Here is a 25,929-nt window from a genome sequence, read left to right on the forward strand (position 1 = left end):
GGAGGGAGGAGGGCACGCTGCGGCCTGCCGCCAACCCGTCTTTCACTCTCAAGGGCTCCGGTGGTGGGGTACAGTGCGGTGACAGCTCCTACTGGGTGCTCTGCTGGGGTGTCCTTGCTGGCCCCCTTCTGTGAGCAGTCCTGGGTGCGTGCCCCATTGGCACTCCAGTGATGGATGGAGCAGGACCCATGGCCGAGGGCACCCCAGGGCCTCTTCCTCCCGCCAGGATCTAGGCACAGCCACAGCACTAAATGCTGCTCTGTGTTCACATTAAAATGCAAAAGCTACCTTTGCTATTTCACTTCTCTTCGGTAATTCAGTGGCAGGCAGCTTTCTTTCAGATCTCAAAACAGAAGCAAGTAGGCAGACGGGAAGCTCCTTGTAAACTAATCAAGTGGCTTCTCCTGTGGGATAAAGGGGGAAGGATGGAGCAGGGTGGAAGAATGTGTTATTTTTCTTCCTGAACACCTGGCAGGTGCTCCAAAACGACACTGCTTGGCTTGTAACATTAGTGGTTTGCAAGAAACCACTTAGTAGCAGTAGAGTGTAGCTTTGAACTTATTCTTACTTTGGGTTGCAGCTTCTCTTCCATTTATTTTGCATTTCTGTGTGTGAGTGCAAAAGAGCGAGAGAAGGCAAACACTCACACCATCTCCGAAGGGGACATCTGTGTTCATTCCAGTAGTGGCCATATGTGAATCTTGTGTAAATCTACATAAAGCTGTACAGGTTGGAGGGCAGAAAATATGTAATGGCATCCTTAGTGTCGATCCCCTTCTCCCACGTAAAATTCATCACAAAATTCAGCACGCAGAATTTATTAGGAACTTAACTTCAGAGATGCTGGGAGGAGCAGCGGCAGGGAGTGTGTGTTTGTTAGGGATGCAGAGCAGCAACACAAGAAGATGGAGAGGTCAGTGGCAATGTAGAGGGTGAGTCTCACTGGTAACAGCGGAAATGCCGAGCAGAAAAGGGTGGAAGGTGCTGCTCTGGGGTAGGGTGCTCAGTCCCCAAGAGGGACCTCCGGGTCCTTCTTCAGCGATCCCTTTTCTTCATGGGAAACACGGACAAAGACTGCTGGCAAAGACATCTTCAGTGTGCACATATTCTGAGCTGAATGAGAGTGAAGTTTAGGGAGCTGCTGCCCAGGCTAGAGAAATGTGGGGTTTGTTTCTTTTTCCTGATAAAGAATTGGGACAGGAGAGTTGTAGCTGTTGAGCTGCTCTGCTTGACTTTTTCCCCTGTGAGAAAAGGTCAGGGTGGAAGGGAGAGAACAGGCTCTTCTGTGTGGGGAAAAAAAAAACCCAACCCTTCTTAAATGTCTAAGTTTGGGGGGGGGGGGGGGGGAAGCATGTTTTGAACAATAAGATACATATTAGGAGTTGGCACAGTTTTAATGACTTTTGGAAGTGCGCAGTAGTGCTGTATTGCTGTGTGAGGTTTTGTATTTGGCACTTGGTATATCTGTGCACATATGAATGGCTGCATACATCGTTTTGGTTTTGTCCAGTGTGAAATTGAGCATTTAGGCATGCGACCTTGCAGCACTTTTTTATAAAAGCAGCACTGTGTGACTTACATAAATATATTTAATGAAGATGTAGGAGGAAGTCTCCTTGGCTTTTTTCCCCTATTGGTTTACAGTATGTGAAAATACAACTCTCTCTCCAGTCTCACTGGGAATTTTTCTTATAAACAAGTTGAAATATGTAATATTTTAGTACACCAAGTTTTCTGTAAAATTGGTTATTTCTCATTATATATATCTTACAGTAATGCCTGTATGCTTATAAATATAATTAGAGCCCAGTAGCCTAAGCCATTTGCACAAGTAGCAGGGAATAATATCTCCTTGAAGAAAGACCTTGTGCTTTAGATAAAGAAAATGGACAGAGAGTGAGAAGGGTTATGATGAGATGACTTGGCCAAGGCCCTGCGGCAGGTGAGTGAGTGGCAGAGGTTGAAGTAAAATCTGCTGCTGACCCTTGGTAGAGGCACTTCTTCCCACTTTTCATCCTAGAGTGACCGCTATGGAGTTTTCCTGCTCCTACCCACAAAAAAGGAGTTCGTAGGGTAAATATGTACCACCGTTTCCGTAATGAAATATTTTTTTCCTGACTTTTATAAGGCAGATTAAGATGAAGCAGACTTGGCCGTATTACTGCTGGACTCTGTATAGTGCCAGTACAGCTCCTTGAAGCTCAATTGGAAATGTATTAAAGTTGTTTTCTGCAGAAGTGTGTAGGAGATGTGCAAGACATCTAAAGCTTTCTTACGATCATTTTCGTAGTGGGGTGAATCTGTTTTACAATGTCTTATAGGCCCAATTAAAGCATCTTCTTTTAAATAGGAAATCTACCATTAACTTTACAAGGTGGGAATTTGGCCCCTATTATTAATAAAAGCTTATCTATTCTGTAAGTGAAACTGGAAAATGCAGGAAATAAAATACTTGAATTGATCAATAAATGAAGAACATGTCCTTAGAGCTGAACATTGAACTGATTATTTTTTATTGCTAAAGATAAATGGGTCAGCTAATTTCCTGATACGTATGAGTAGCTCTCCAAGCAGTGTCTAACTGTCTGGTTGCTGGGTACTGAAGATTTGAATAGGAAAAATATGTATTTTAAATTCATCAATGTATTTGTTATGGTTTGTGTGATGTTCTTTGTTAAAAGCATCAACTTGAGATTATTGCTTGCAGGAAAAAACTTACAGGGTATTTTACATGGCTTTTGTGTTGAGAGGAAGAATATTTTTTCTAGAGTAATTATACTTGCTGGAAATAGAAAGATCTGTAATGTTGTGTACATATAATCTGTTGAATCTGCTTTCCATCTCAGTTACCAGACAGGGCAACCTGTATGATTTTGAGTTGGAAAGAGAGCCCAGCACAACAGCTGTTCTGAAACTCAGTTTTAAGACTGTTGGGGTCTTTTACTTTGTAATTAAGTTAGCTTGAAGTTTGTGCGTTCCTATGCTCATTTCACTATGCAAAAAGGGGAGGAATGTTTTAGTCCATGAGTTACTGTAACATTCTTCATTTGTTCATTATTATTTAGACACCTGAAACCCACTTAAAAGCGGCGGAGATGTGCAATGTTGTAACTTTCAGGTGCTTCCTTTTTAAATAAAAATGCTAACAACATGTGTTAAAATGTGCTGTATTTTTTAACTGTCCATTTTTGACCTGCTATCAGTATATTCAGTATTTTAAAGGAAACAGTAACTTTAGTTTGTCCAGAGTTGCAGTTTTCACTACCCAGAGCTACCGGACAGTTTGGTTACCCGCATTGTAACACTCCACCTAACATGGAAGGGGTGAAAAAAATGATTGAGATTATATTGTACAGTGCAAAATGTACATAATTTCTGCACTTTTTTTGGGGGGGGGCGGGGGGGAGGGTAGGCAACAGTCTGTAATTGTTGTGTTTTCTTATACTGCTCTCATCCAATTTTATTAAAAACCGCCAATGAAGATGGAGTATTCGTGATCCCCAGGCCTGCAAATATGACAGTCATTACTTTGCAGGCTTCAGTAAGGCAGAAGTCCCCAACTTTCTCCAGTGGCTTTATCAAAGCTCTGCAGATGGCCCAGAAAACAAGGCTCCAAGGACGGGATATACTAGTTCAAATGCTTCCTTTCCTTGCTCCCCTCAAAACTGTTTTGATCTTAAATTAAGTTTTTGAGGAGGTGAAGTCATACTTTATTTTCTAATGAAAAGCAGATGAGTGACATTAAAAAAAAAGGAAGAAAGGAAGGAAAAAGCCAAAGATAGTCAAAGAAAGGGTTGAATGAACAAAACGCTGTGGAAGACTTAAAACAACTCAGCAATTTAAGCCACTGAGGAATGCACATTGCATATTCACTGCAAAATACTTGCACTGTCAACATCTACAATGAAAGCTTAGTTTTAAAGAGGACCTTTTTGGGTTGTGTTTCCCCTTGGTTAACAGAACATTTATGCTGATTCTGGTGTTTTATAGAGAGATTAACAAAAAAAAACCACCCTAGTAGTTGTTTGAGAAAGGTCTCTGGAATCATTTGAACAATACAAATTAACATCTGCTTCAAAAAGATCTGGTGAGGAAATACTATCGAGGGCAGAAAAAATCTGCTGTTGAACACGCTTGTTTTTATTCTTCTGTGGGTGGGTTGATACTTATTTTTGGCAGTTTAACTGAGCTGTTATCACGATTCGTACATCTGTTTGTTTGCATCTTTGCTGTTAGTTATTGTGTGACACTAAAGTTCGTGTAGTTACTCACTGTTTATAGTTTTTAGGCTTGATAGTAAACATTGTGTGGTGAGCTTCTATGAAATACTGCTTCCACTTGGAGAAAAAATTCTCAAAAAGCTTGTGCCTAGTTTGAGGGTTTTTTTTTTTTGGACGTGTTTCATTGTGGTATGATTTAAGGCAATTAATAATAAGCATGATATTATGTCAGTAATTTACAGTGTTGAACATTTGTCCGGACAGCTGCATGGGAAGGATCAAATCTTACTTCCCTAAAATAATATTCAATCAATTTTTGTTTGAGAACTTCTTTATGATTGTCTCTTGAATTTTCTTTGGCAATAATCTCATTTTCTGACAGTTTTTTCTGCGACAGCTTCTCTATCCTTGTCTTAATTGCAAAAACTTTCATGGCAACGTTGCCTCTCCCACAGAGCAAGTATAGATAGCTTATTTGGCGTTGGTTTTGTCTAGCTCGAGATGCTAACTGAAAGTGTGGTTTCACATTATCTCACGGATGTCCAAAGTCCCCACACCAGGACAATCCTTGGTTCGCAGGTGTCACTCAATCACTGATCCCTCTTTCTAGTCATCAAACTTTAAGAGGTCCTGTAGGTCTGGATAACAAACAAAAGTAAAACTGGCTCAATGCCTGTGAAACTGTAAGAGATGGTTTCTGCTGTAAAATAACATCGGGCCTTCTTTACTTCTCTGCCAGTCATATTAGTCATAGAAAACATGATAGAAAAATAACATAAAATTCATCATAAATCCATCCAGATTGCATTTTATGAGACTTTAAAAAAACTAAATTGTTTTAATCTTTCCCACATTTCGTACTGAAACCTCCCTGATGCCACATGATAAATAGATGGGGGGGCAGGCAGTCTGCAAACTCACCCAGTGAGTTTGGAGAGCCAGGGGGTTTGGGCAACGCAGGTTGTCCCCTTCCAAGGAAAGTACATGGAAGTGGTTTTGCTGGGCACTTGCAGGTGGATTTCTGAGTCATCCTGGTGGCTCTGGCTGCTGAAAATGCCTCTCACACCCCTTCGTACCTGCCAGACCCCCCCAGGTGCAGGCAGAGGCCATGCACCTGGGGCCAGGAGCCCAGCCGGAAAAGACTTAAGCATTAGAGATGGTAAAAACATCATGGGGTGCTCAGCAAACTGCAGGCAGCAGTTTTCTTGGTGCTCAGGTTGCTGAATATTGAAATTCGTTTGGAAGAACAGTTTACCATCAATCGATAAAGCTGTCAGTCGTAGGAGCTGTCAAGCTGTGATCCTTTCTGCTTCTCCTGGGTGCTTCTTTCTTAGGTAAGATGGGATTTTGAAACATAAAAGGAAAATGAAATAGGTTCCTGAAATAGATTGCATTAAATATATTCAGAATCGGTTTTGAAAAATGACGCATTAGTGCTGGATATATTAACATCACAATTTTTCCTACTAAGGTTGTTTCAGTCATAAATATTATGCAGCAGTTGGCATACTTTCCTCACTGAGGTCTTGGCACTGCAAATTCATGAGTATCTTGTTACAGCCCAGTGCACAGATATCTCTGAACTGTAGAAAAGGATGCTTTTCTTCCGATTAGATCTTCACATAGGGATATGAATGCTGGTAGAAGAATTTTACCATCAAAATAACTAAGATCTTTTGGAAAATTCCCTCCTATAAAGCCGCCCTTTGGATAACTAGAATCGGGACTTTGAACTTCTGAATGATTTGAAACACGGTTCCCAAGTCACAACCTCTCCCTTCATGGTCACCCCTTTTAGCTGCAGTCTATTGGTGGTGTTTCGCAGCTGCTGAGCGTAAATAAACTTTCCAGGGTAAGCAGCAGGTTTCATTGGTGGTGTCACTGTCTTTGACATCCGTTGCTTTTGTGGCCAAGCCTTGCTTTAGACAGCATTCTCCAATAGTGCAGTTATTGCTTGCTTTTTTCAGTATTTAGTTAACCCTGCTTGGGTTGTCATGGGCTTGGTTTTAGTTGCATGATTCCTTGTTGCTGGTATAGCCGACAAGGCAGTGATAAGCGTCTTGCCTGTCACATAACCTGTTTGTGTTTAAATCATTAAAACTGTCTTGGTGGCGGGGTCTGTACATGTTGATATACCCGTAAATGTTCGAATCCTTCTTTCATATAGGAGCTAGAGTGAGGGCTTTCTGTAAAGGAATTAGCCAGAGTTTGTGTATGTATGTTGCTGAGCACAGTTTGCTTACCAGAACCATATTAATCTCTCTATTTGGGGTGCTGTTCTATTTCTGATTATTTCTAGCTGTGTGGTAGATAAAAAACCCAAACCAAACAAAGCAATGACAACAACAAAAAAACACCCCGAAAATCCCCCCAAAACATCAAAATAAAACTAAAAAACAACTTGAAATGACGAATGTTACTTATTGCTTTTGAAATACTGCAGTTTCAGCAAGTTCCTGTTTTTTTACGCTGTTGATCGATACCCTTTTGCTTTGATTTCAGGCTGAGGAATCCTGTAAATGCAATGGCTGGAAGAACCCCAACCCGCCTCCCACGCCCCCCCGGGCCGAGCTGCAGCAGGCGGTTGTCAGCCTCGCTGAGCCCTGCCGCAGCTGCAGCCACGCGCTGGGTAAGCTTTTGCCTTTCTCCTGCAATCCACGGGCTTATACCCAGAAGGTTCCACTCTTGCGAGACGAAAGTCAAGGTGCCCTGCCAAGACCTAGAAATGGGGGCTACGATTGGACGTAAATGTCAATTAACTTAGACAAAAGTATGTCGGAAGTATCCTAAAATGAGTTTTGAAGAAATTGAACTAAGGTACAACTTCTAACCACCCAGATATCTTAAACTGTTAAAATGCAAAAGCACTTTTAAGCTACCCATAACAATTTTAATACTTTGTGTAACATATGCATTAACCTCACATTGTTTTATCTGTCAGCTGTCTTAGTTATAACGTGAATGACTCTCTCCTGTAGGTTGTATTATGTTTTCTTACCAGAGAATAAACTATAAAATATTCTTGAACATTGCTAACGCAGGTACTCTTACCTACAAAAAGAACTGTGCCTTCTCCATGTCACGGAAAATAATACTGGGGTTGTACATTTTAGCATTGTCTAAGTTATTGTGCAGACAGCTTGCATATTTTGGAAGCAACTGCTCAAAATCCAGTGTTAAGTACTGTTGTGGGGTTTTGTTTGTTTGGTTGTTTTTTTCCCAGACTAATAATAAATAATGATTTGTTACCCACGTAGCCTGAAAAAGAGTGGTGAATCACTGTATTTTTTTTTTAAGAATTTGTGCTTATCCAAGATAAAAGCTGATGTCTTTTTCTGTATACATTAGCAAATATTGAATAAAAATTGAGCTAAAATAAAATTCAGAACTAATTGAAAAGAAGCAGTTGCTATTTAATTTTTGTTGATGTCCAAAACCTAGGACAGTGAAATAAGAAAATGGAAATCTAAAACCTTCACAATGGATCATTTATTTTTTTACTTTTGAAAATAATATGGTACTTCATGTGGAAATCTTTTTTTTTTTTTTTTTTAATTGGGATTTATTTCTATTTCTGCTCTCTTTTCTTTTTATGCTCTCGTTACGTTTGATCTCTTTCTGGGCTTTTCAGCAGATTTCTTTTCTTTCCTGATATCCCAAGTCTCTGGTTTTGCTTGCAGGAGAAGATTAACAAATGCATAGTATCACAGAAAGTTCGGTCGCGTTAGCCAAGTTAGTTTCAACCTTTCATCACGCAGCTTCTCTGTGCTGCTTTTTGTTTTGCAGCTAGGGTAGCTTGTGTTACCCGTCCCTTTCATTCCTGGCCTTTGAAGAAAGAGGTTTCTTGGGGGTGGGTTTTTTTTTTTTTGAAATCTCATGAGATGTTGTGTCTGTCAGTTCCCTGTTTTTCAGCAGAATTTGTGGATGGCTATGTATTCTGTAGAAAACCTCAGCTCTTCTAAAGGCTGAAACTGTTTTTGGTCTATCAAAAAAATCTTATATTGCTCATTAGGTAGGGAACCAGGGAAAACCAGTACTGTAACACCAGTACCAGTGAAATGTACCTTATGGAACAAACTGTATTTTTATTTATTGCTGTTTTTAGAAAAGGTAAAGTTTCTTATTCTGCCTGCTGCAGCAAATGAAGGTGATGTTTCATTTGAAATAACTGAAATGAGTTGCTGTCTGCTTCCTCGTGCTACCGGCAAAAATACGTCTTTCAGTGGTGTTTTCCAAGATAATTTTCCTATTCATCTCCTCTAAATTAGTGTGTTCCAAGTGTTCCTGCCGAATGCCTTTAAAACCAGACTGACCACAAGGTGTGCAGGCTTCAGATTATCATCTGTGCTGCATTTTCTCTTCCTCAGAGAGCTGTTGAAATAGCGATGTAGAAATCCCTGTACTGGTTAAAGCCATACCTGATGTAAAATGTAGGATGTTTGGGTTTTTTGCCTTTTTTTAATTTATTATTTTCTTCCAAAGGTAATCCTAGACTTTAGTCTTGCTTGAGACATCTGTTTTTGGGGATATGGTTCGATCTTCAAGCCAGTGCTGTTTTTGTTGCATAAATCTGTTTGGTGGTGTGTATTAGCTTATCAAGCTTATTTCTGTCTACTTACCTACAACTTGTATTCTTCTATTTGTGGCTCAGCCCCACAGCTTGGCTCTGTACTGGGCTTTTAATGAATATTTATTTTATTTGGGTGATGTATTGGGTCACTACCATAACTCTGTGCAGTGGTGACTGAATTGTGTGCTGGGAGAATTCACTTTCCACCAGCCTCAAGACTAGGTGTTACATAGTCAGTGTCTTTTCTTTTTTATATTTAATTGGTTTCTCCTGTGTAACAGGGTCATTTTCCTGTCAGTAAACATTTTCGGTCTTGAGTCTAGTGCACTTTTAAAACTCATTAATTAATGTGTTAGTACACTATGTACACACTCAGGCTCTCTTTTTTTTTCCCCAGCACTGTCATCAGTTCCTGCTATGCACCTTCATATAGCGTATTTGAGTAGTTCTTGGTTTGCCTGTCCTATATACACTACTAGTGTTTTTATGTACACACTGATTTTGAGATAGACTGTGGCCACATTCCTTTTGAGTCTGTTTTCTAACTGCTTGTAATTCATACGCTCAAGTGCTTGCTTATTGAAGTTGCACAACTAAAATAATTAACTTGCTATTTTTCAGGTCTTCATATTATTGCATTGGCCTTGCTCTTTCTGCTTGCTTTCTTCTTCCGTATGCTGTAGCAAGCTACACTTGTGGGTTTTTTTTGGTTTTTTTTTTTGTTAGATTTATTATTTTGCAAACATAACAGCAGCTGAGGAAGGATGTACCAGTTGGGCAATGCAGATGAGTGGGACTGTGTAAATCTAGTCAAGAGTAACTCAGTATTTGATGTCATTGTACTAAAGCTTTGATTTTAATAACACATTTACTAATGGCCACAAGAATTTGGGAATGGGCTGTGAACATACGAAGAAAGACAGTTTGTTGGACTGATGTACAAACATTGGTGACTCTATAGTAAATGGTAACTGGTAGTAAATACATGCTGGGAATACGCTTATATTACTTTTAGATTCACCATATGGGTAATAATTCTCTAGTTTAATAAAATGTTTAAATATGGCCACTAAGTAGTTAAGGTAACTTTCAGTATTGTTATGGAAACTGTGTGGAAATGCTTCTTATGCTCTTGTTTTATTAATTTGTTAGTTGAGTGCAGGGTTTCTTTAGTGTATTATCAATTTCTAGTGCAATGCTCATCTAGGAGGGAATTTATTACTTTTACAAGATCATAACAGACAGCTGGGAATATTAAACCTTCATATCTGGCTCAAGGACAGAAATGAAATCATTTTATTCTGCCCAGAATGCTGAATATTTGTCCTTAAAGAAAGCCCAAGATGACCATCCCCCTTTCAGTTCTGAGCTCAGAACTTAAGACACTGTATTATAAATGTTCGTTGAAGTGGAAACGATTGCTGGCATCTTTTTAACGTTCTGAGCCATGGTGTCCTTTTTACTTGAAGCTGCACAAATTTATTGAATTTAAACGTTTTGACAGGTGTCATACCAAACTTTCCAAAACAAACCATCTTTGCTGGGTGGCCAATAAATATGATAGTTTTCAAGTCAAGTGTTATTTCTCTCCAATTCCTCTCCCCTAAAGGAATCAGATTTGTGCTGAAAATTTCTTACCAGTCCTAATCACATTGGCATATCTAAGATAATCTAATAATTATCTAAGAAGTAAATATTGATACAAGTTATTAAAAGATATAAAAACTAATATGCCCAACCTTTTAAATAATTTTCCTTTTCTTGTAGAGGATATTTTCTTGTTCTTTCAGAGGAAAGGATATGTATACCATGTACATTGGCCTGGAGTCAGCGAAGATCATTGCTTTTTATACTGCAAATATCTTCTTTCTGGGAATTGACTTTTTGTTTTAAATTGCCTTTCCTCTTCCTGGGGCCAGTTGTTCAAACCAGCTTGAAATGAATGTCCTGCTTCATGTGTACAAACCTCAAGCTTTTGAAGATTACAAATGTGGAACTGTATTTGCCTTTGGAGATGATAAAAGGGAGTTTGTCATTTGGAAATTATGATAGGTTGAAAGATGCTGTTTTGTAAACTTCTGAACAAATGAGCATGTACAATCTGCAAAAGCTTTGTTAACATAGCGTGCACAAAGCATAGTTTGACTTTACATGATACGAAAGTATGAGACTTAGCCAGTAATGTCCAGTTTAAAACAAAAAGCCTATTTATGGAGCTTATTGTTTGGGTTTTTTTTAAAAAATCTTCATGGAATAAGGTGCTACTTGTATCAACAACTGGACTACCTGATTTATGGGAGTCATGGATTTATTTTCTTTAGTCAAGAAACTTTGTCTCAAAAGCATAGCTCTTGGACAGAAATATATGTAGTTATTTATATATTGCAACATATTAATACAGACAGGACTTGCGTGGTCTGTTTTAAGTGCTAACAGGCACCATGATTCCAACCAGCCATCGTTCCTCTGCTGTGGGAATTCCACCCCTGGACTACCTCTACAAATTGCTTGGATGTGACATATATTTCAGTTGCCTCTGATAAGACCTTCTGTTTAAATAGGTTATTACAGAATCAGTGCCTTTACTGTTAGGGCTTCGTTTGAGATATACTGGGGAATACTTCTGCTATCTGTTCTCTCAGTAGGATTTTTACAGGTTTGAATTTTTATTTCGTTTAGCTACTCATGTTTCTCACCTGGAGAATGTGTCCGAAGAAGAAATGAATAGGCTCCTGGGGATTGTATTGGATGTGGAGTATCTGTTCACCTGTGTCCACAAAGAGGAAGATGCAGACACCAAGCAAGTTTATTTCTACCTGTTCAAAGTAAGCTGAACTTGTGTTCAGGTTTTTCATTCTCTCACACATAAGGCGATTTCACTGCCCGTCATGCATGTGCTGACTTTATCTGGTGAGGCTTTTTTTCTTTACTGTGATGCTTTAGTGGCTAACTATGGGCTCGATGTGGTTCTTGCAATGTACCGTATCTTACTCCAGAAGTCATCCAGATGATTCAGGAGCTGACCCTGAATCCCGTCTATAAACTGTGCAACCTGCAGGCCTTGCCCTCTTCACATACACATTGGGAAAAGTCAGTTGATGTAAATGCTACCTTAGCTGCCTACGTTTGCTCAGAGAAGCCTCTTGTATGCATTTCACAGAAGGTTCACAGTGAAGTTTAGTAGCTATAAATTTAGATGACTAAACACGCAAATACATAGCCAGATTTTCAACACTGCTTTGCAGTGTGTTGTGCACCTGTGACTTCCATTGACCGTCTCTATGCAAATATGCTAATTTTAAAAATTTGTATATTTTTAACAGCTTTTGAGGAAGTGCATTTTACAGATGGGAAAACCTGTAGTAGAAGGATCTTTAGAGAGTCCCCCATTTGAGAAACCTAGCATTGAACAGGTAAATAGTCAACTCATGGGTTTGGTTGGTGTGGGAGTTTTTGATTTGGTGGGGTTTTTTGGGTTTTGTTTGTTTGTTTGTTTTGGGTTTTGTTTTTTTCTTTTTCTTTTTTTGTAAACTTAGGCACTGGTTTTGAAAACATAGCATTTTAGGCAGTTTGCCGATGGTTCTCTGTATTACTTAGGACAAAGTAGGGGACTGTAGGAGACTTCTGTTGCTGCTTCTCCTTTAGTGTTGGTACAATAGTTACATTATTTGACTTCTCTCATCATTCATCTTATGCTTTAATGAAACTGACTTTTTTGTGGTTTTAGAGAATGAACTTAAAATACTACTTTTATGTGTGGCAGTTCTAATCTTTCTCTGTTTCAGGTGATGAAAAATGCTGTTGAAGTTTTGAAATCCAATATCAAAATGACACTTGTCTTCTGTAAATCAATGAAAATACTACAATCCAATTCAGTGAGATCATAGCCTTCTCCTTCAAAGGGTACACAACAAAAAACAAAGCTGAAACCAAAGAGTAACTGAGGCTTTTCTAACTCTTAATAGATAAAGAACATATGACAAATTCAGATTTTGTTTAAGCAAGCTCCTGAGAATGCACTTTTGGCACACAAGTGGGCCCATTAGCTCCAGTGAGACTATGCAGAAGCTCACATACCTTGCTGAAAGAGGAGCTCAATGTTTTCCCATCAGCAGATGAATGGATGCTCTATTGTTAAACAGGATATTTTAAATGTGAAGACTGTTACGTGTAGTAATTATTTCCTTGCAACTCTCACTTCTTATAATTTAGGAAAATCAAAACACTTTATTGCTGAATTTCTGGGAACTCTTTACCTTAAGTTCTCCTTTACTTTGAGTATAAACAAAGAATAAGTGTATATAATCTCCATACACTCCTAGTCCTTAAAATATACTATTAAAAAGGTTTTGTACAATATAACTTTTTGTCACATTCTTCATACTGTTCAATTTGCTTAAGAAAATAAAGCGTAGAGATGAAAGGGTAATTCTTCTTACATTTTATTTTGAAATAATTTTCCCTTAAAATAGACCGATATTTTCAATTCTGTTTTTAGCAGTTCAGCAACTCAGTCCCACAAAAGTATTTGCTAAGCGGCAGTATTATAATTTATTTATAATATATATGTATTGCAGCACTTTTAGTCACACATTTTAACTATTTTCAGTAGTTTTTTTTAAAGTGGACAGTATACAAAGTGCAGTGAGGGGACATACTTGTGAAATACTGGCACTTCTTGAAGAAATAATATGATGTGTAGACACAAACTTAACTAGAAATCCACAAGCCCTAGTCTGCTATTGAAAAGTGGCTGGAGAGGTTTATAGGTGATACTTGATTTACAGGGGAAATAAATGATGCAGCATGGTTATCCGCAAAATTGTGCATATGTGAGCAGATAGAAGAAAGCCTACTGGATCTTTCTCTGTTCCCTGACAAAGTTTTTTACTTTGAGAAGCAACGAAAAATACAGAATTTTCCTTCTCTCCCTTTAAGTCAGCTGCTGGAGGTGGGTAGAATAAAAACATCAGGGTGTACCTGCTGCTGTGTACAGGGGAACCAGCTTGTGGCAGCTACATGAGTAGCTCAGCAAGGAGTTCATGGTCTTCTGTATTTGTTTTCTTTCCCATGTAATGCAAATTCTGGGTTAATAAACGTAAAGTGAGGGATGCTCAAGGACACTCCTACAAAAATTATGGCTAAATAATTAAACATAATTTTCTTCTGTTTTAAGGGTGTGAATAATTTTGTGCAGTACAAATTTAGCCACTTACCCTCAAAGGAAAGGCAAACGATAGTGGAACTGGCTAAAATGTTTCTGAACCGCATTAACTACTGGCACCTGGAGACACCTTCTCAGCGAAGACTAAGATCACCCAATGATGATATTGCGGGGTATAAGGTGAATTATACCAGGTAACGCTGCTTTTGCTTGTTACAAGTCTTGTTTACAAATATGGCATGTACACATTTCAGGAATACACCAGTACCTGTATGCCATAGGTGCACCCTGTGAATTTTTGCAGTCACGGAGTTTATAAGAAAACCTGACCGTTTTAGTGAGACTGTATCAGAGTTTCACACGCATCCTTGTGTTTTGAGAGGTGTGCTTTATCAGCCAAGAACAGGGAGTAGAGGTTGCGAACATCTGTATCTAACAACGCTTTTGCACGTCCTGTATTTGCAAAGTTGCTCTTAGTCTTCTTAAGGTATGAGCCTCATGTAAGATCCTTATTTCATGTATTAAAATATTAAAATTCAGGCAAGTTGATATTCAACTTGGGGGAAGAAAAAAAAAGAAAGAAGATAACATTAAGCATTGCAAATCATCACAGTTTGAAACCAAATCATGGAAGATTTGAAAAATTAAAATAATTTTGTAAGTGCTTGAATGCTAAATGGTGAATAGATACTATTACGTTCCTTAAAATAATAGTTCTTGTTATGACCTTTTAATACATTGTCAGAATTCAAAGGAATAACTTAGTCACTGGGGGAGGAAGAGCTAGGATAAAAAGCCGGGTCTCTCTTAATTTTGCTTTTCTCGTAACAACAGTGCCAACACCTTTTTCAGTTAGCACAGAGACAGCAGTTAAGGCTCCTGCCGGCGCGGGCAGCAGTTAACGTGCCGTCTGTGAAGGCAGGCAGGAGTTAGCTAACGTCTCCGTCTGCACACCTGTTCCCAGGAACGGCCAGGGACATTTTTCCTGGCTGAGGATGAGCGCTGCCTTCTGCCCGCTTTTCTGGAGGCCTTTCCTCAGAAAAACTGCTCCGTGAAAGAGAACAGCAAATCCTGGTGTGAGTTGAGACTGGCTGGTGATACAGCAGGCTGTGCTGTCGGTGTCTGACCGGGATGCTCTCAGATGACCTGTCACCTCAAATAACGACCTGGCGTAACGGACAGTTACTGATAATCCATGGGGCTCCTAAGACCGTGTTTGGTGTGTCTTTGCCCTCCGTTCATTTGTGATAAAGATGTCAGATAGCCAGGGTTGGTTGGAGTCAACTCTTATTAGGGATCAATAGCTAGCATTGGCTCTGGTTGGTGACTTTTATTGTTAATCATTTTGTCACTTGCTGTTTCTCAAACCTTCCTGCCTGCAGTCCCTAATGCTCCCTCCGACCCAAAGTGCCGACTCTTTCAGTCTGATCTAACCGGCCAGCGTGAACTTCTCCCCTCCGCGGCATTCGAGGCACTGCTCGGGGTGCTGAGGAAGCCCCTGTGCGCCACGGGTGCACCTCGTGAATTCTTGCAGTCACTGACTTCATTTGAAAACCTGGTTATTTGAGTGAAACTATATCAGAGTTTCACACTCATCCTTGTGTTTTGAGAGGTGTGCTTTATCAGCCAAGAACAGGGAGTTAGAGGTCTGTGAACATCTGTACCTGACAACTCTTTTGCAACTCCTGTGTTTGCAAAGATTAAGACACGAGAGTTTGGGAGAGCGTTTTGAGACCGGCTGGACTTTGGGTCTGGATGAGCAAACCAATGCAGGATCCAGCACAGTCTGTTTGCATCCAATTCTTAACTTTTTTTTTTTTTCTAATTGTTGGAGCTTTCATAATGGTTGTGGTCTGATTCTGTTAAAGCTACAGATACCATTGACTGTTCACTTACATGCAGATACTGAAATCTTGTTTATAAAATTAACAGATATCGTGACCTACCATAGCCAGTGTACTCCTGATCTAGCTCTTCAGTACCATGATCCCTTTCCCAGGAAGATTAAACATGAGTGCTATATTTTCATATGTACTTCTTAATGCAAAACTCATTACAGAGGGAGTTACTGGTAAATGAAAGAGTACCGAGTCAGGGTGTAAGGGGAAGAAGCCAGCTGGTGGGAGAGCAGGGTGGGAGTCCAGTTGGGTTGGGGTGGAGATAGTTAGAAGTGTCGCCCCTTTTGCATATGTGTGGGGAAATGCAGAAGTTTGAAGAGGGCAAAATGGGCCAGGCTGAGGGTCTTTGGAGTCGCAGGCAGGAGACGTGGGAGGCTGAATGAATGAGCTGTGGAGAGAATCCCTGACATCAACGAATTTTATGTGATCTGTGATTACTGTCTGGAACAAAAGCACTTTGCGGAAACTAGACTGCGGAGAAAAAGAATATATGGAGACTTAAAAGCACTTGGTTGTCATTTCTTTAAAAAACTGGGCAATAAAAATGCTGCTTAACTCTGTCCAGGCTTGATGTGGAACTGATTTATATGGTCATGTAGCTCTCAGCTGTGTTATAAATGGTGTGGGTAGTGGTTGTATTGCATTAATTCATATGTTAGATGGTGATAATTATCTGGCTTTTTTCCCCTTTACAGGTGGCTTTGTTATTGCAATGTCCCTCAGTTCTGTGACAGTCTACCTCGGTATGAAACCACCCAGGTGTTCGGTAGGACATTGCTTCGCTCCGTTTTTACTGTGATGAGACGGCAACTGCTGGAGCAGGCCAGGCAAGAAAAAGACAAGCTTCCTCAAGAGAAACGAACACTAATCCTCACCCACTTTCCAAAGTAAGGGATCACAATGTGCCTGCATTCAAGGTTAACCAGCAGTATGTAACTTTGGCATGGAAATGAAAAAATTACCTGCAGCTTAAAATCATTTCTCCTTTTATTCAGTAGCAAGTAGATACTGCAGCTTTCTTTTCTGTTATAGCTTGAACTAGTGTATTTTATGTACACAACTGCTTGTTTTGCTTTGTCCTAGGGCTTTACTTTATAAAAAGGATTATTCGTTTTGCTGGGGGATTGTGCTTATTGGCTATTAGCAGGTATTGTTGGTCACTTACTTTCTTTTTCTGTAGTCCTTGAAAGCAACATAGGTCCAGATCTCCAAAAACATGCTCACTTCTGCTTTTGTGATGGAGCAGTAAAAAAGGGAGTGTTGTACTGGAGTTTTTGTACACTTAAGAATTTCAGTTTAATTCAACATTGTACTAGGGAACAAAATAGTCATCCCACCCCCAGAAGAAATGTGTTCATTTGACAAAGAAGAGAGTAGTTAGTATAACGCTGCATCAGTGAATGCTAAACTCATGAATTTCATATTGACTACCTGTTCCAGTACTGGAATATTGATGACAATCTCTCACAATTAAAGAACAATAATTACATATTGGGGTATGTGGGAGAATGACTTGTTTCAAAACATGTTCAACTTTGACAGTCTTTAATTTCAAGCATTTTACTGGTGGTTAAAGGTGGTGGTGGTGACGGGATCATTCATTGTATGCTTCCTGCTTAAATAGTGTATCACTTGAAAAATATCCTTATTTTGTGAGGGTGGCTCGGCTCTCTAGCCCATATTTTAAAAGTCTGTCCCTCCTAACAACAAAGAAACTGAACCTGCAGCAAAGTTGGTGGTGCTGATGCTGTGCAAGCTGCTCTCTGGGGCGAGAGTGGGTTAGTGCTCAGGGGAATGAAAAACAACATGAGCTTTCCAGAGCTGGGTAAAGCCAGGATTTGTTGCTCTTACTGTTATTAATAGTGCCTTTTACCACTTTGAAAAGCGTAAACTGTCTCTGGGGTCGACTGTTACGGATACAGGAATGTTTGGGTATATCTGGGAATAGGGTTATGATCTGGCCCTGAAATAGGTATAAAAAAGGATTTAACACCGCACTGATACAAGGAGCAGATTTGCGGAGGAAGGAGGTGTGCATATGTCCCTATGTTTCCACTGCCTTTTACAGCCTAGAAAAGTAATTTGAAAAGCATTATTATTCACTGCGGTTCCTCTTAATATTCTGCTGGGGAAAAAAAAGAAAGACAGCACTGTTTGCTGATGATCTGTGGGAAATATGAATAGCATTTTAAATCTTTCACGGGCTGGACTTGTCTGAAGCATTTGTCTCTCTGCTGGTGTCACGCAGCGTGAACCCTGCGGAGGAGCTGCCGCTCAGAGCACAGAGCCGGTGCCGGGTTTGAGTGCAGGGCTGCCAGCTGCCCTGGCCGCTCCCTCCTGGGCAAAGGCAGCACCCACAGGTTATGTCTCCGTGTACCTGGAAAATAGTCACCAAGGGGTCTGAATGCAGAGCCTCTGTGCTGCCTGTAGAGGTAGCCTTTGCTAAATTTGTGCTTCTGCTCCATCACAGGTGGTCAAATAGCTGTTACAAACTTTTTAGCCATTATCAGCTGTATAGATAGCAGGAAACACCACACGTTGCGGTGCTTAGGTATAAATGTCCTATATATAAAATACAAGAGTAGGACTTGATCCTGAAAATCCTTATCCTGTTCAAGAAAGTCTTACTCAACAGTCCTGTTGGTTTCAGCTGGACAGTTTCTATGCACGTAGATGACTCAAGACAGTAGAAATGTGCCGTGTCAGCTTCTGGTCTGAAAACCCCTTTTGTGCAACATAGGATAAGCAGCTATCTTGCTTCTGAGAGGGAACTGATCTATTAGCCCTGTGAAGGCAGGCATGCTGGATAGTCTGATCTGTGGAATTTCTCTCACATATAATAATATTAAGAGAGGTTTAATATCACGCTGTTTTTGTAAGTGTACCAAAGTAAGATTAAAAATACTGTTATGCAAGCACAAACATGCAATTAAATGCTACAGTAGCACACTTAAAGGAATGAAAATATCTTCCTAAGAGCATTCTTAATAACTAACACTGGGATTTTATAAATCTGTAAGAGGCAGAAAGCAAGTGCATCTGCAAAACACCAATTTATCAAAATAGACATATTTTGTCATCATTGTATAACATGAGTACCTTGGCATCTGTCAACTTACAGTTTTCTTATTAGTGCACAGTTTTGTTCTGTAAAACTGGTTTGTAACTGTTTTCTTTCTGCATTTACAAATAAGATAAATATTGCTTATAATCAAAGATAAATTTTCATAGGTGAAAGCACTCTACTGAATTAAGATACTTAATCTCTACTCTGGCTTGTGATTTCGTGTGTGTGTGTTTGTTTTTTATTAAAGAAGGAATTGGCCAACAGCATTTTCTTACTGAATTATTAAATATTTTTTTAAATTAAAAAAAGTTGCAAATGCTTATTCTGAAAAAGAACCTGTTTTGAATGATCCTATTAAGTTAATATTTCACCTGGTTTTGTGCTTAGGTTTCTGTCAATGCTGGAAGAAGAAGTGTACAGCCAGAATTCTCCCATTTGGGATCAGGATTTCATGGTGTCTAGTTCCCGAACTGGCCAGCTGGGAATCCAGACAGGTAATTTGTGATGGGTTAGGGAGCACCTGAATATAAAGATAAACCTGTACAAGTGATGAATTCTAAGGAACGAGACTTAGATATGCAGCTTTATAAATAGCAGGCTATACCAAAATCAGTCTGCCTCCAGTAAGCACAGGTGTCTGACTCTCTGGTGCTTCCTCATATAAAGATCCCATTTTGATGATGAAATCCAGCTAACTGAAGGTGCCAGTGGAGCAGGCTGGGTGCTGAGGCAAATTGCCCGAGTATTCAAGCGGCACAAGTGCACTCAACGTGGGCAAGTGAGAATGGTCAGTGGGTAAATGGCCGCAGTGGGTCACCTGGTGGACAGTGGTCCCCTCACATGAGGACCCATGCCAGTCCTCCGACTCCCTAGCAGCAGGGATGTAGGGACCTAGCAGTAGGGAATTAGGGACCTTCCACATCAGATGTCCCATTGCCTTTGCACGCATACCTTTGATTTTCTTGTTTTTGTATAGCTTTTCCTTGCTTTTTTTCTTATTCATGTGCCTCATTGGCTATTCTGCAGCTTTATACTCTTTTCCTCAGTTAGGGTACTGAGCTATAAGTCATCCCTAAAATTGCAGGGGGACATTGGTGGTGGTTTTCTTTCACTTTCCCCTTCTCTTCCTTTCTGCTCAAAAGTATTTAAAATCCATTTATGCAATGGAAGGGGTTGACTTCAATTTTCAGTATTTTAGGAAGCGAAGACTGGACATATTTAATTCAATATTTTGTGACAATTCAGTATTTTGAAACAATTGTTGAATGTCAGTTGACAAAACCATCATGTCAGCACTTTATCTGATAGTGAATTTCCTGGAGTAGTGGGGAAATTCCACTGTGACAGATACAGGCTTTTTTTGTGAGAAATTCCTGGTCTGTACCATGAAATGGTGAATTATGCCTTAGGCACAATTTCATTGCAACTCTAAAATCATGTTGCTCTCAAGAGTTCATTCTATCATGTACATTTCTGCAGTGCTTCATTTTAATGTGCACCTCCTAAACACTGCATTCTTGGCATGAATATGGCACAAAAGAGCTGTTGCTGGTGATGACGCCAGGATAAAGGCATGCAAAGAGAAAGACTGCAGGTGTCCAGACTATGAGCTGTCACCTCAACCCCCCACCTGCCTGCCAAAAGTCTTGACATAAATGAAAACAGGATGATTTGGGATGAGCGTTTGTGGGTTTTTTTAAATATTAGAGAGATGTTAGTCTGTGGCTTTTTAAAATAATAGTTTCATCCTCTTAAGTGGTGCAACAACTTCTCCCTTTATTGACTTTGATTTGTCCAACCAGTCTTTGAACACTGTTAAAGTGGACAGCTGAAGCTGAATGATGAGATTTTGCTTTTCAATAGACTCCTACAAAAAGCCTTTTCATGAGGCTGAACTCCAGCAGCCTTGGCAGGTATATGAAGGAAGTTTGTTTTCTTAGCTTGTGCTCAGCACTGCAGAATAATAAAGCCTGATACTTGCAATGAAGTAAAGCTAACTCTGGAATCCAGCAGTAATACAGTCCCTCCTTAGGTAGAAGTTTAGAAAAATATGTTGAGATAAAGCTCTAATGTCTCTGCTTGCAAACTGGTGGCATTACTCTGTCGCACAACGTTAGCTGTTGCTTGGCAGGAGGTGGATGTGAAGTTGGGGCCCTCATTGTGACAGTCCTTCAGTCACCACTGTAATGGGTTCCATGTCCTGATTTTTTTGTTTCTCTTTTATGCCATTGCAGTTATGAGTCCTCCTCCTGTTGCAAGATCTGTTTCATACAGTGCAAGTCCTTCGTCTCTGGAGCAACCCAACAGTGGGAATATGAGTCCTGCTTGCAAAGTTTCTTCTGCCCTTGACTCAAACCTAGGTAATGAAGAGGGAGACTTGCTTTTGGGCTTCTGTCGATGTTATCAGTAGTTGCAGTACATGGTGACCATTGCCTTCACTCTGTAGTAGTGACCTTGAGGTGTTCTTACTAAAAGACATGCACACACATATTTTTTCTCCACTATGGTAATGTTTAACTAGCAGAAATGGCAACTGTATTTGGAAAAAAAAAATTTGGTTTGTTTAAATTCAGTTAAAATGGGGACGGGTCTGCTGGTGTCAGAGGTTGTTGAAAAACACTTTATTTGGAGTACATGTATTATGAGCCATGAAAAAATGTTTTGTTTAAGTAAAGACAGAGTCGAAGGGGCCATTGCATTTATTTTTTTTCAATCTTTCAAGGTACTGAAATTGCATACATTTGAGCAATAAAGAAAAGCACAAACACACCAACCAGGTTAAATTTTAAACCTGAATGAGGTCAGGTTAAAAAAAGAAGTTTGGGGGAAAAAAAGTTGTTGAATGCATAAATTCTCCTAATAAATCCTTTCTCAAACACCTCAGGATTAATGAGCCTGTCAAGAGAGTTTGTAGGTCAGAGAGATGATCACGAGCTCATGTAAAGTAATTCCTCAAGGAAGTAGAAAAAGCTAAATGAATTCTTAGCCTTGGTGTTTGCTACAGAGGAACTTAAGGCAGCTGCTAAACTGCAGCTTTCTTTGAGACACAAGTTGGGAAATGGTCTTAAAAGTGGGAATGATAGAAGACTTTTTTTTTATTACAGATCAGCAAAATGAGTAGTAAGTAGTCACTGGAAGAATTATATTTTTTTGAGAGTGTGAAAAGATATATGGAATTGGCAAACTAATTCTCAAGTTGTGCAGCTGAGCTGTCATTGGAATTGCCCTCAGCACTACGGAATTGAAACACACAGATGCAAAACTAAAGGGGTTCTAAGGGAATTCAGGAAGCTGTCAATTGCAAGTCTCCTATTTCAGGCAATTAGAAGAAACAATAATAAACTGATTAAGAATGGAATGAATATATGTATGAGTGATGTGATGTGTGGGAAATTCAGCGTGCCTTTTCTAGAACTCACGAATTGTACTTATCTGTGAAGGAGGTGGCGAGCATTTGGAAAGGGTTTTATATACCTGGATTTCCAGAAAGCTTTTGACAAATTGCTTCAAAAAATTCTGTTTTAAAACAAGAAATTAATCCCTTGGGAAATAAGAAGGAAGGTCCATTCACATATGAATACCTGTTTAAAAAGTAAGGAAGAAAGAATAGGAATAACTTGTTTCCACAATGAAGGGAGGTTAACAATAAAATTCTGTTGTTAAGAAAACAACTGCTTGAAAGTCTGAAAAGCGGAATGAACAGTTTGATCCTCATATATTTACAGCACTACAGATGTGGAAAAACAATCTGTACAATATATGTAAAATAGTGGGCACAGTGGGCCCTAAACTACCTAGTTGTTTCAGAAAGAAGATCTTAAAACTATTGTGGATTTTCCTTAGGGGAAAAAAAACCTAAACCAAACCAAACCAACTTACCTCACTGCTAAGTACTGATCACAAAGGCAAAATTCTGCATCCTAGCTCTGACAATGACCAGTACCAGATCTTTAGAGAAAGAATACAGGGACAAGGTAACCATGGAGTGATATTCCTGTTTGTATGCTTTCCTAGTATTTGGCAGTTTGCTGCTTGGATAAGTCTTGAGCTAGCAGCTGGCTCTTATCAGTATTATTGTACTCACTAGTCCTTGGTAGACTTTTCTTTCATGAATTTGTTTAACTACTTGCTTTTGCTATATTACATGTTGGTCTGCAGTTAGTAGTGCAGTTAATAATTAATGTGGTATATTTTGATTTGGAAACTTCATATAGATTTTCTAAGTCAAACATGTGTGACGTGTCAGACTGTACGTGCTGCTTGGTTTACTAAAAGGGTGAAAGAAATCTATAATGGATACTTAATTCCAATGAATCCCAAAATGGGATTTCATGTTATCCGAAAAGTATGCACTATAATTTGTGTATTGAGCACTGACCTTCCAAGACAGCAGCACAGAGGTTCACTGCAGAGGATGCTGAAGCAAAAAGAAAAGCAAATAATTTCACTGTGTATTTACAGAGGTGTAGGAGAAGGAGAGGTATATTCATCCTGCTTCACAAAGACAAAATTGCAGCAGTGATAAGTATTGTTCGGATTGCATTTCTTTCTCTTGCTCCCTTTCTATAGGGAGTGAAAAAAAAATTCCCAAACTTGGCATACAAATTAAAGAATATAACAGAAGTGCTGGACTTCACAGTACTAGTCTGTGACAGTTTGGTTTTTCTAATTTGTCTTGGCTTTGTTTTATAGGGGAAAAGAGAAAAAATAATGAACCCTATTCTCTGGAGGATTCAAAAAGACCAAGGGTTGTAGGAGATATTCCTATTGAGTTAATCAATGAAGTAATGTCAACAATTACAGATCCTGCAGCAATGCTCGGGCCGGAGGTGAGAAATATATAGACCTGGTCTGTTTGCAAATGGTCTGTTTTCAATAAATGTTCCACATGGATAGAGTATGATAAGCTATGAGTCCACAAAACTTACCATGCTGTCAGTAAGAAAAATAGAGACTTTCAAAGAGTATGATTAGGTGAGCAAAAAATATTGAAGAAATGCATCATTAACATGAAGAATAGTTCTACAATGTTTTTAATGCATTGTGTGCTGTTTGCAAAGAGACTTGGAAACTAGCGATAGTAAAAAAAGTAGATCCCAGGTTATTTTGCAGGGTACTTCTGTTACAGAACAGTTCCAGAGTATGCTTTTTATTGTTAATCATAGATGTAGCTCATAAGACAAGGTAAATGGGGTTCAAATATTGCAGCAGAATGAAAGATTGAAAGTTAGAATCTCTGTCAAGTGCAGAAGGGCTGATCTAAACAGTTATTTGCTCTGTCTTCCACAGTTGCTCTTTTTTTCTGCTGGAAGAGAAAAACAAACAGAATTGCAGAATTGTGCCATGTACGGAATTGCACACTTTTTTTTTTTTTGGCTGGCTTTTCCTCCTTCTGTTCCCTTTGCCAGGCTATGTTTTGCCAGCAGCTCTTGTTTGCCAAGGTTTAGCTAGAGACTGCTGAAGATTTGGAACCACCTACATTTCTTACTCAAACTATATACTGTGACTGATGGCTCTGCATATTACAAATGCTGTGCCAGTCTGGCTGTTGGGGCTGGCAGTGACTAGAAACCCAGCAGCCAAACTTTGCTCTAAAAAGTAAACAGTATGTGCATGCAGAGATGTTTTGGCATTGTAAAATGATCTTGAAAAAAAAAGTTAAATAAATTGTCTGTATTAATTTCATCTCCATTCAAATATATGGATGCAATTACCAGATATGTAACAGCAAAATCAGTAGAAATTAAAATGTTCTTTTTAGACTCTTATGGTAGTGGCATAGATAGTGGAAAGCACTACTAAAATGAAAAAAATATGACTTTGCCTGCTCCACCATTAAAATATATGATTTGCAGTATGCGTAGGCGAATCCATTACTTTTGTCCAAGCTGGCTAGACTAAAGAAAATATGAAGACTTAGCGGCAACTGGATGAGTGCTGTCCCTCGAGAGGTTTTTGGAAATTGATGAGTCATAACCATCGCTGTTGTTACCTAATCTTTACCAAAAGAACTTTGAATAAGCCTTTGTACACTGTAGTGTAAGACTTCTATCCAGCTTATTTGATGGTGTCACTTCTGCTAAAAAAGGTAATCACTGGCAGCTCTATTTTTGTAAAAAGATGGCTTGGAAAAAAGAGGGGGTTTCATTTGTTTGTTCGTTAAGGCTGTTCCGTCAGAGGATGTGAAATCTCCAAAATGTGATTTTGTTCCTCTTTTGTGTGGTACAGACCAACTTCCTCTCGGCACACTCGGCCCGGGACGAGGCGGCGAGGCTGGAGGAGCGCAGAGGGGTGATTGAATTCCATGTGGTCGGCAACTCCCTGAACCAGAAGCCCAACAAGAAGATCATGATGTGGCTGGTTGGTTTACAGAACGTGTTCTCCCATCAGCTGCCTCGAATGCCGAAGGAGTACATCACGCGCTTGGTCTTTGATCCGTGAGTACTGCTGGAGCGGGGTTTGGCGGGTGAGATGGAGAGAGCCTGGTGCTGGTTGCAGGCAGCAGTGTAGGAAGGGGCCAGCCAAGGTGGCGTGGAGGGCGGCTCTGCCCATGCTACCCTTTTCCCATCTTTTCAAGCCCCCCTAACTCTTGGCCAGTCTAATTGGATTGTACTCCAATACTATCTCGGTGGCTGTATTAATGACAAGTGGCTTCTTGTGGTGGGACTGTGGTGGGTTGACCCTGGCTAGATGCCAGGTGCCCACCAAAGCCGCTCTATCACTCCCCTCCTCAGCTGGACAGGGGAGAGAAAATATAATGGAAGGCTTGTGGGTCGAGATAAGGGCAGGGAGATCATTCAGCAATTACCGTCATGGGCAAAACCAGACTCAACTTGGGGAAAATTAATTTAATTTATTACCAATAAAATCAGAGTAGGATAATAAGATAAAAACTGAATCTTAAAACACCTTCCCCCCACCCCTCCCTTCTTCTGGGGCTCAACTTCACTCCTGAATTCTCCATCTCCTCCCTTCCAGTGACACAGGGGGTCGGGGAATGGGGGTTGCGG

At 39.7% G+C, this 25,929-nt stretch overlaps 1 protein-coding gene across 1 annotated transcript; it reads left to right on the forward strand.

Moving 5' to 3' along the window:
- Positions 1-957: 957 nt before the first annotated feature.
- KAT2B (K(lysine) acetyltransferase 2B) lies at positions 958-25,360 on the forward strand. The gene is made up of 10 exons (XM_009577473.1): positions 958-981; positions 6,723-6,849; positions 11,470-11,615; positions 12,114-12,203; positions 13,967-14,148; positions 16,548-16,739; positions 19,307-19,413; positions 21,154-21,279; positions 23,612-23,748; positions 25,148-25,360. Exons 1-10 carry the CDS (start codon positions 958-960, stop codon positions 25,358-25,360), a joined length of 1,344 nt encoding a protein of 447 aa, XP_009575768.1.
- The last annotated feature ends 569 nt before the right edge of the window (positions 25,361-25,929 follow it).

This window comes from Fulmarus glacialis, unplaced genomic scaffold, assembly GCF_000690835.1.
Source record: "Fulmarus glacialis isolate BGI_N327 unplaced genomic scaffold, ASM69083v1 scaffold3470, whole genome shotgun sequence".
In the NCBI taxonomy this organism is placed as follows: Eukaryota; Metazoa; Chordata; class Aves; order Procellariiformes; family Procellariidae; genus Fulmarus; species Fulmarus glacialis.

Coding starts and splice junctions, on each gene's coding strand:
- KAT2B (XM_009577473.1), top strand. CDS start 958: ATGCCGAGCAGAAAAGGGTGGAAG. Junction 982..6,722: donor CGAGCAGAAAAGGGTGGAAG/GTGCTGCTCTGG, acceptor CTTTGATTTCAG/GCTGAGGAATCCTGTAAATG. Junction 11,616..12,113: donor TTTATTTCTACCTGTTCAAA/GTAAGCTGAACT, acceptor TATTTTTAACAG/CTTTTGAGGAAGTGCATTTT.